The following is a 10,813-nucleotide window of genomic DNA, read 5'->3' on the forward strand; positions in this document are numbered from 1 at the left end:
ATTGAAGTGTCCCTCCTAAAGTAAACCTCTTTAACTCTGTCCTCTCTCTCTCAAACTTTCACACTATCTCCTTCCCTACCTTCAACAACAAACCTCTTGAAAGAACACAGACTCTAATTCTCCCCACTTCCTCAAATCTTAATCACTACTATGATTCACTATCATATTCACTGTTCATATATCCTCCCCCTCCAAACCTGCATATTCCTCCAGTATTTTCTGTCTCGGTTAACTGCAGCACCACTATCCTAGTCTACTAAGCTTCAAATTAGTCATCCTCAAAATCTTTTTTTTTTTTTTCATTTTGGGCTACCTGGATGCCTCCAAAGTCTGATTTCATATCTGTCTACTTTATACCAGGCTTATCAATCAGGGTAATTTCTCAACTGGGGGTTGTACAAGAATCACTTAGAGGGACTTCCCTGGTGGCACAGTGGTTAAGAATCCGCCTGGAAATGCAGGGGACACAGGTTTGAGTCCTGGTCCGGGAAGATCCCACATGCCATGGAGCAACTAAACCCGTGCGCCACAACTACTGAGTCTGCGCTGTAGAGCCACGAGCCACAACTGCTGAGCCCGCAGGCCTAGAGCCCGTGCTCCACAACAAGAGAAGCCAACGCAATGAGAAGCCTGTGCACTGCAATGAAGACCCAACGCAGCCATAAATAAATAAATAAATTTATTAAAAAAGAATCCGCCTGCCAATGCAGGGAACATGGGTTCGATCCCTGGTCCGGGATGATCCCACATGCCTCGGAACAGCTAAGCCCGTGCGCCACAACTACTGAGCCTGCACTCTAGAGCCCGTGAGCCACAACTACTGAGCCCACGTGCCACAACTACTGAAGCCCATGCACCTAGAGGCCATGCTCGGCAACAAGAGAAGCCACTGAATGAGAAGCCCACGCACCGCAGGGAAGAGTAGCCCCCACTCGCCGCAACTCGAGAAAGTCCACGCGCAGCAACGAAGACCCAATGCAGCCAAAAATTAATTAATTAATTTTTAAAAAAGAATCACTTAGAAAGTTTTTCAAAACTCTTACATGAACAATCTCTACCCTCTCAACTATCTTCCAGTTGAAGCACATATTCACTCACTCTCTTATGATCTATCAAAATCTCTGGACAGAAAAAGATTTTGAAAAATACACCAAGATGATCCTAGTATGTTACACATAACTCCCTGCCTTGGAAGACAAAGCTTCAATTTGCCCCAAAGATAAAAATATCCTAGTGTGTGAAAAAATATATATACTCATGGTTCACCTATTAACTCTCAAGCCTTAAAATATGTCCCCTTGCCAAACACAGTGTTTAGTTCCTAAGTGAGATGTAAAGAAACAAAAGCTAAAATTCTGTGGTTGCCTTCTCTCAGTCTTCAGCATGACTCTTCTATAAGCCCTTCAAATCTCTAGTAAAATAGCTTCAGTTTCACTCTAAATTTTAAAGATACTTCAAAAGTGAAGGGTCTTCAATCTCTACAATAACAATTTAAGGCAAATTAAAGAACGCTGAGGCCAACGCTAAATTTAAAGGCTTTGTTATAATACAATTATATTAGTCATTCATAATATTTTCTAGAAACTTGTATCTAGAAGGCATTTATAGACATACATAGAGTGATGTGCACAAACAGGCTAAAACTACCATTCTTGTTGTTTACCTGCAGTTGTTTGGCAGACAGATCTTTTGTTCCTCTGAAGACATAGCTTTTTGAAATGCCCTCACATCCAAGTTCATGAACCTGCACCATTCTCCCAAAAGTAATTAGGCCAACCAAAGCCGTAGGTGGTAAAAGACTTAATGACATCTGCATAGATTCTTTCAGGGCTTGTAAGTCTTCATCTTCCATGCAAGTATCAACCACATAGAGGAATATCAAAGGCATCTGAGGACCACGCTTTTAAAAAATGTTGCAATAAAAAAAAATGTTTTAAAAGTATTAACACTTCAGCACAATACACAGGATAATTAATAGAGGACTAATTAAATAATTTACAATACATTTACGTAATGGAATCCTAATAAAGCCATTTCAGAAATGAAACAGGTTATATATGCATAGAGAGATATACAAGACATCATCAAGTGAAAAATTCAGTTTAAAAACATTATTTATAGTTACATGAAGGAGATTTTCACTTTCAATTTTACTTAACTGCATGAGGTTTCATTTCTTATAATAAGCACTTATTTCTTTTAAAATAAGAAAATAGAAACTATAAAGCTTAAAAGCAAAATTAGGTGATTTTTATAAAATAATTATCTAACCCTGAATTGGATTATAAGAGAACTGGAAACTAGCCAGAGTGGACAAATTACTGACTGGCTCAGTGAACCATATCTGGTTTCTCTACAACATTCATAAAAAATATTACCTTAATACTTAAATATGTAAATAACTATGTAAAGCTGTTCAGAAAGGGAAGAAAAATGATTTTCCTAACAAGGGCCAATGCAAGAGTAATTTCATTATTAGACTTGGGAATATATCATTAGCCTCTAGCATCATACTGACCAAGTATTTGTAATTGATCTTCCAACAACAAAGCAAAATTGATACTTTACTGTTTATTGATCTATTCGGTATAGCAAACCACCCCACCCCACCCAATACCTTGGCCACCTTTCAAATAACTACAACAGAAATTACCTTACTCAAACTGACCTTGACAGTTGTTACCTTTGAAATTCTCAATCAATTCAATGTGAGAATCAAGAATGATGCCTTTTGGGCTTCCCTGGTGGCGCAGTCATTGAGAATCTGCCTGCTAATGCAGGGGACACGGGTTCGAGCCCTGGTCTGGGAGGATCCCACATGCCGCAAAGCAACTAGGCCCGTGAGCCACAACTACTGAGCCTGCGCGTCTGGAGCCTGTGCTCCGCAAGAGTGGCCGCGATAGTGAGAGGCCCACGCACTGCGACGAAGAGTGGCCCCCGCTTGCCACAACTAGAGAAAGCCCTCGCACAGAAACGAAGACCCAACACAGCAAAAATAAATTAATTAATAAACTCCTACCCGCAACATCTTCTAAAAAAAAAAAAAAAGAAGAATGATGCCTTTTAAGTCAGCTCAATTTAACAGTTATTTTGGTATAAATTACTAGATATTTTAAATTTCTTAAAGAGTTACTCTTATGTTCTTACCAGAACTACATATTCAATGCTAGAAAACTGAGGTAAAAGTTCAGCAGGTTGATTCAGTTCAGATATACCAGCGTAAGTAGGTGGAAACTGCAGGTAGAAAAACAAAATTTTTTTTAACAAATTATTTGTGAGTAATGAAATTTTAAACTGAAAATAATTATTTCCTGATCATTTAATTATTTAAAAAGATAGTTTCATCATATATAAAGTTATTTCATCATTATTTTTAAGTATGCATCTTTCTGCATATTTAGAGCAGTATTATAGCATTAACATCTGTAACAGGGGTTTTCTTACCTGATTCCTTTGATAACAAAAGTTGCAAGCCCAGAGTTTTGCTCGATAATCCACTTGACTGTTTTAAGAAAAGATACAATAGCGCATGGTTCAGTTAAATTGTACAATAATCCTAATTTCAATAAAATTAATTTCTTTCTGAAAATGAATACATTCAAATTGATATCAAAGCAATCTTTAAAAGCCATGTATTTTTAGGTGTTGCCAATACTTAATTCATACTTTTAACACATCCAAGTTCACCAAAATGAATATATTGTAACTTCTAATATATAGCAAATGTCAACAATAAAAGTAAGATAATCCTATTTTTTTTCTCCAAATGGCTCAGTAACTTCTAAACTCAGACCTAGAAAGCATTTATTCAATAAAAATATATTTATTGAATGCCATTATTCTAGGTGCTGATGATAAAGAAGTAAACAAGATCAAAGGTCCCTGCTATTAGAGTTTATATTGTAGAAGAGAAAGACAATAAACAAGTAAATAAACAAGTAAATGCATAAACACAGAAGATACTTTTAGATAGTGATAATAAAGATTAAAGCTAACAAAGCAGGACATGAGAATGTATTTGGGAGGGTTACTTTAAAGGAAAGCCTTCATTAATAAACAAATGAGGGACTTCCCTGGTGGTGCAGTGGTTAAGAACCCGCCTGCCAATGCAGAGGTCACAGGTTTGATCCCTGGTCCGGGAAGATCCCACATGCTGTGGAGCAACTAAGCCCGTGCACCACAGCTACTAAGCCTGTGCTCTAGAGCCCGTGAACCACAACTACTAAAGCCCACACACCCCAGGGCCCGCGTGCCACAACAAGAGAAGCCACAGTAATGAGAAGCCTGCGCACCACAGCAAAAAGCCCTTTCGCCGCAACTAGAGAAAGCCTGCGCACAGCAAGGAAGACCCAAACGCAACCAAAAAAAATAAAAATAAAAAAATAAACTGACATGTAATCAGAATGAAAAGAAACCAGTCCCAGGAAAATCTGGGGGCAAAGCAATCCAGACAGCACATATAGCTATTGCACAAAGTCTGTGGTAGAAGTAAGTTAGGTATATCCAAGGATAAGAGAGAGGGTAAGGTATAATGCAAATGAAAATAAAGAAAATGGATGATACAAGATGAAGGCAGAAATACACAGAGGATAGATCATATAGGGCTTTATAGGTTTTGATAAGGGCTATGGATTTTTCATTCCAAGTGTAATAAGTAGCTATTGAACAATTTTAATAATCTGATATCCATTTATAAAACTCTAGCTTCTGAGTGGAGAAGAGACTGCTGAAAAGCAAGAACAGAAACAGGAAGACCAGTTAGGAGGATAATGAAACCATCCAGGAAAAAAGATGGTATATTTTGAAGTACCATGTTCTAGGAGGGAGTAAGAGACAGAATCCTGATTGTTCTGGAGATGGAATCGACCAGATTTGCTAGTGGACTGAGTGGAGAGAGAGGGAGCAGAAAGAGGAATAAAAGTTAATTCTTGAGAGTCTGGCTAATGTAACAAGAAATCATAACATTTTTCAAACACCATACCACTCAATTATGACTTTTCAAATGACACAAGATGGGTTGATTGCCAACATCAGTATCTAGAGAATACTGATAGAATCTAACAGTTTACACAGTCACAACTTTGCATTTGGTTTCTTATCAACTCTCTATAACTAGAATGATCCTAAAATTTTATAGCTCTTTGGATCTGACTACCTTAATTTGAAAAAATAACTATAAACAAAAACAAAGATATTCTTATATAAATGAGCAAGAAAGAAACTACATTTTTTTTAATCATAGTGACACATTAGTTTTTTCCGTATACTTTAATTACCATAAAGGATTCAAAACTGCACGGCAAGTGGTCCTACTACACAGAACAGGTTCATATTGAATGGGTGGCAAATCTGGTCTCTCCTTCAGTGGTGTAAATAAGGCTGCTACTGGAACGACCATTCTTGTAGCTTCCAGTCGACTTGATGGCCAAACATTCCAACTAAATCGGACTCCATCTCGTTCTTCATTTTGTTGGATGAACTCCAAATAGGTTGTCATTGTAGAGCTTGATTCTTATTTCTGCAACAAAATTAAAGGATATTTTTAAATCCTCTTAAGAAAATTCAAAATAAGTATGTTTTTACCACTTCCAGCAATATTAATCCATTAGAAATCATAACCAAATGAAAATATTTATTTCAAAAAAAATTAGCAGACAACAATGACCACAATTATAACAAAATAGTGAACGGCTCTACAGAACCCAATGCCTATTAGGCCCAATGAGAGGTATTTTATCGTTTTTTATTCACTCCCAAAAAAACTATGGCAAAAAATAATAAATAATAAAATAGATGTCCTATTGATTTAAGGCAAAAATGGGGGAAAATCTAGATCCTAAGTTTTCCGTATCAGCCTTGTGAGTTACATTATTCTAATAAGTAGATTGTCAAAAACATTAAATTCTAAAACTCACATGCTTTTCTACCCAGAAAGTAGTAAGTTTCCACTAAACTTGCTAGAAGAGAATATTTAAAGGTGCAAAACAAAAATATTTTTCTAAAACTAGGTACTTCTATTTTAGACAGGTAATTTTTTATCATGCATCATTTAACTTCTCTTGCAGAAACTTAATTCAGAATACTTTTAACATTCCAACTTGAGAGCATTTCAACTCTAATTTGAGATATATAATTTCAATATAATCATTTAACTTTACCACTGGAAGAGGGAGATGCCACTCTGGTTAGTGCCCAGTATCAAGAGACATCTCCATCTTGTTATTCTTTAGCTTCCAGACTAGAATGCCAGCTTTCCTACCTGGGAAGCAGTTCTATCTATCTAATGCTCTCAAAATGCAACGGTGGTTAGTGATGGAAGGAAACTGTAAAATTTAAAGGTCTGAGAAGATAGAATTTCAAGTACCATGTGGCTGGCTAAAAGACTTGTGGGAGAGATGAATGGCATCAAGAACCGAAGAATTATGAAGGTAGGGTGCCAACAGAGGCAACATGGATGCTGAAGTAGCTAAGAACAACAATGGGATGAGGAACTGATTCTAAAATGTAAGTAAGGGAAGAAAAGGTATTATTAGATATAATAACAATTTTAATTTTAGAAAAATGTCCAAATATATTTTAGTAATACAAATTACAGAAAGTGAAGCTTAACAAATCTGAAGTATCTTAAGCAGCTAAGACATTTCCCTTCTCTAAAAGAAATGTTATATGTCAATTATATCTCAATTAAAAAATAATAAAATAAAAATTAAACACTGTATTTCCTCCCATCAGAATTTCAGAGACAGCTAAGGAATTTTATGCTATTCAAAAGCGATCATGTATTTTTCAAAGATTGATAAAGGGTAGAGAGAAATCCTAAGATATCTAGATTTGTTTAGAAAAGAGTATCTTTTTTTTTTTTTTTTTTTTTTTTTTTTTGCTGTACGCGGGCCTCTCACTGCTGTGGCCTCTCCCGTTGCGGAGCACAGGCTCCGGACGCACAGGCTCAGCGGCCATGGCTCACGGGCCCAGCCGCTCCGCGGCATATGGGATCCTCCCAGACCGGGGCACGAACCCGTATCCCCTGCATCGGCAGGCGGACTCTCAACCACTGCGCCACCAGGGAGGCCCTAGAAAAGATTATCTTAAAGCTAAATACAGAAGACAGCTTTGAGAAAGATAATATGAGCTTTCAAGAAAAAGTGGCTGTTGAAAGATAATGATAAAATAAAGGTCTGGGATAATCAGAGAGGAGTTAGAAGATGCCAACCTCAGTTTTAACACAGGCAACAGTAAGAGGAGAAACAACCTCCTCTGGCAGAGAAATGGTTTTTAGCAACAGCTTCCATGCTACAGATGTGAGTATAAATTCTAGGAGTATGCAATCCCTCCCATTATTTCTACAGAACATAAAGCAAATGAAGTTTTCTGTTTATTACTTAATTGCATCTATAATCTGAGATACATCTAAAATGCATCACCAAAAAGCATCAAAAGACTATTAAAATATACTCAACCAATCAGGGTTGTTCATTTGAACGACAAAACACAAAAAATGTTTTGAGTGACTATTTTCTCAATTCTCCAAGAACAGTATATAGTACTTAGGTATTTGTTATATATTTTCTTAAAAATGGATGAAGTGAGCCTGTCACCTGCAAAACCATTCACAGTATTTGTTGCCAATGATAAAATCTGAGCTTTCTCAAATTTAAATTAAAAAATTAAAAAATTTTAAAACTTGTATCTAATACCATGGGCTTCACAATTTCCTAATATGTAAAGATTTTGCTGATGAGACCAGTAGTGATAATAATATGATTTTTTATATATTGTATAATGAAACATGCCAACATTTGGAAGATACACATTATTCAGTGAAGCAAGAGCTCCCAAATGATCTTTTCATGATGTTACAAAATCATGCATGGGTAAATAATCTATTCAAAGTGTAGGACAGACCAATGGGTTATAACGCAATAAGTACAAAAAGTTCATTTTTAAGGTTTCAGACTCCACGCTGCAATTAACCCTTGATTTCTTAATTAAAACTGTCGAGTTTGGGTATAGTATCCAAGAATATGCACATTTTCTAATACAAAAAAGCTATTAATAGTATCTCTCCTTTTTCCAACTACGTACCTATGTGAAGCCAGACTTCCTTCACACAATTCAACCAAAACAACATATTACAATAGACTGCAAAGCAGTAGATATAAAAATCTACCTGTCTTCTATTAAGCCAGGTTTTTCTTTTTTTTCTGGATCCTATAATACTCTTAAGTATTATACGCTTTATAATGCTTAAGAGTATAAAGAGGTCTTGGCACTTCCCTGGTGGTGCAGTGGTTAAGAATCCTCCTGCCAATGCAGGGGACATGGGTTCAAGACCTGGTCCAGGAAGATCCCACAGGCCGTGCCCGTGAGCCACAACGACTGAGCCCGCGTGCTGCAACTACTGAAGCCCATGCACTTAGAGCCCGTGCTCCGCAACAAGCGAAGCCACTGCAATAAGAAGCCTGTGCACCGCAACGAAGAGCAGCCCCTGCTCGCCACAACTAGAGAAAGCCCACGCAGCAACGAAGACCCAACACAGCCAAAAATAAATAAATAAAATAAATAAATTTATAAGTGCATCCATTCTTTAAAAAAAAACAAAAAGAGTATAATGAGGTCTTGAGAATCACTTCCTTAGGACTCTAGGGCTTAATTCAAAATCTGGGAGCCTAGTAGAGAAAGGCTCTATGAAACTTAGCATGGAGACATCTACACACAGGCAATAGCCAGATTTAAATTTCTACAACAGGTAACAAACCTGGATTGTAACTCCACATCCTTACTTTTTATTGAGACATACTAAATATCACCTGAGTGATATTTGAGTACAATTCCCCTCCTCTTCCTCACTCTTTTTCTTCTCAGTCTCTCTGCTCTAAGATCATATTTGTTCACTAAATCACAATTATTTCTTACCTTCTCACTTTCCAGCAGTGGTTTGCAAAAGTCCCACCTGCTGCTTCTTAACTGGTCCAATTACATAGGCATGCAAAACACCCCCCCAACTTCCCTCACCTTTCCAAGGGAGAAATTACTCAATCTTAAAATCACTCATTCTAGTACAAATTTTGCCAGGTTTGGTCCCAGATTCAACAATAGCATATTTGAAATAAAGTCCTTTTATAAACCAGCTTTTTATAAAATGACATTATTTGATAAGCATTCTCTCCCCTGATAATTATGTTTGTCTAAAATCATAAAACTAAATAAATACGATTCAAACACTATATTAGGATGCAGACTTAATATACTAGTCGTTATATTTTTTTTAAGTGGCACAAACACAAAAGACCATTCTAAAGAAATGTCTCATTTTTCAGCACAACTTATAATCATTGGGAGTTACTTTAGTTAAATACTTTCTCATGGTATAACTAAAAGCAAAGAAGCATTAAGTCACTTTAACCTAGAACATCAGATATGTGCCCACAGTATTTTAAAAGGCTTTACCTATTCAATAATAATTAAAAGTTTTTAAATATTCCGATTTTAGCCCATTTATAGATAACTAAGTGCAAAACATTGTAAATTGCAAGTAAAATTTGAGTTCCTTCCAATCAGATATATTTGTTAACAATTATATGTGCCTCTCCCACTTTTCTGTCCTAAAATCTTCAATGAAGTGTCTTCAACTACTTCCCATGACTAGATTTATTATATTGGAAAAATAGTTTAACCCCTCTGATCCTCAATTTCTCATCTGTAAGATCAGGGGTTTGGGTTAGAAAACTACAAGACCCCTTCTAAATCTAAAATTCTGAGCCTATTAAAAATGACTGAACTTCCAAAATGATGTCCATTAGACTACTGGAGAAGGGAGAGAAGGAAGACTTAACACGCATTTATATTTAAATCTACATTTAAATCTAAAACTTCTTCTAACCAAGTTAACTTGGCTAGTTATCCACGACTTTGAGAGGTGTAACTTGAGGAAGTTCACGTGAAAACACGAATTCAACTTACTCAATCCAGTGATTACATGCAGATTTAACTATGACTTTTCCCTTCCCACCAAAACGGGAAAACACTTAGGGCTGAATGAAGTAGGTACAATTGGTCTAATCTGATAACTGAAGTCTATTTGTAATCAAGGCCCAAGGTGTTAGCTATACCTGGCACTTTTCTCCTTATCCCCTTTAACTCCCAAGGCCGAACTACGGGTGACGAAGTCACCTCGGTTCAAAGTCTAGGGCTCTTCAGCTCAGGGAGGGAATGAACCAAGAAGTCAAAGTACCCAGAAGTGGTGATGGGGTGGGGTGGGGAAGGCAGATTGGCCGGGAGCGGAGGGTGGGGTGCTGGGGGAGATGCCCAAACTGCTGTTTTTCACCCGACTCCCATCTTTCGCACCTGATACAGGGCAGGTGGGTGAGGGGGCCAGGTTCCCAGGCCCAGAGAGAACTAAGCAGAGGGTGGTGGGTGAGAGGGTGACAAGTTCAGGGTTCCAGGCAGCCCCGCCGGGCCGGCTCGCAGCCCCGGCGCACCCCGCCTGCCCCGGGGCACCAAGACGGCAGAGCAGGCACCACCCTTGAGACCCCTGCCCACGGACCCGCCGCCACACAGCCTCCCCTCCCCCGCTTCCCACTGAGCGCCCGCGGACCCCCAAGGTAGCTGAGAGGAGGCAGCCCTGAAGTGGATCCTTACCACAGTGCCACCACGTACGAGATCCGCGACTGTCGCAGCCTCGGCCTTACAAAATCCGCCCTCTCCGCCGAGCCAGAGCAGCCGTGGCACCGCAATCAGGGCCGGCGCCGCCCCGCCCCCGGCCTCGGCGCAGAACTCTGCGGGACTAACATGGCTGGTGCCGCTTCTGCCACGT

The 10,813-nt window shown here is 38.3% G+C and overlaps 1 protein-coding gene across 1 annotated transcript in view; it reads right to left on the bottom strand.

The window, feature by feature from the left end:
- Positions 1-10,813, bottom strand: part of SEC23A (SEC23 homolog A, COPII coat complex component) — a 62,901-nt gene extending 52,088 nt beyond the window's left edge. The window contains exons 1-5 of the mRNA XM_082617169.1: positions 10,639-10,813; positions 5,277-5,518; positions 3,445-3,502; positions 3,148-3,234; positions 1,664-1,900 (exon numbers count right to left, since the gene is read on the bottom strand). Coding sequence (XP_082473295.1) covers positions 1,664-1,900; positions 3,148-3,234; positions 3,445-3,502; positions 5,277-5,497 — 603 coding nt within the window. The 5' untranslated portion in view covers positions 5,498-5,518; positions 10,639-10,813. The remainder of the gene's footprint in view (positions 1-1,663; positions 1,901-3,147; positions 3,235-3,444; positions 3,503-5,276; positions 5,519-10,638) is intronic.

The sequence above is a fragment of the Mesoplodon mirus genome (assembly GCF_964341445.2).
Source record: "Mesoplodon mirus genome assembly, chromosome: 4".
NCBI classification, from domain to species: domain Eukaryota; kingdom Metazoa; phylum Chordata; class Mammalia; order Artiodactyla; family Ziphiidae; genus Mesoplodon; species Mesoplodon mirus.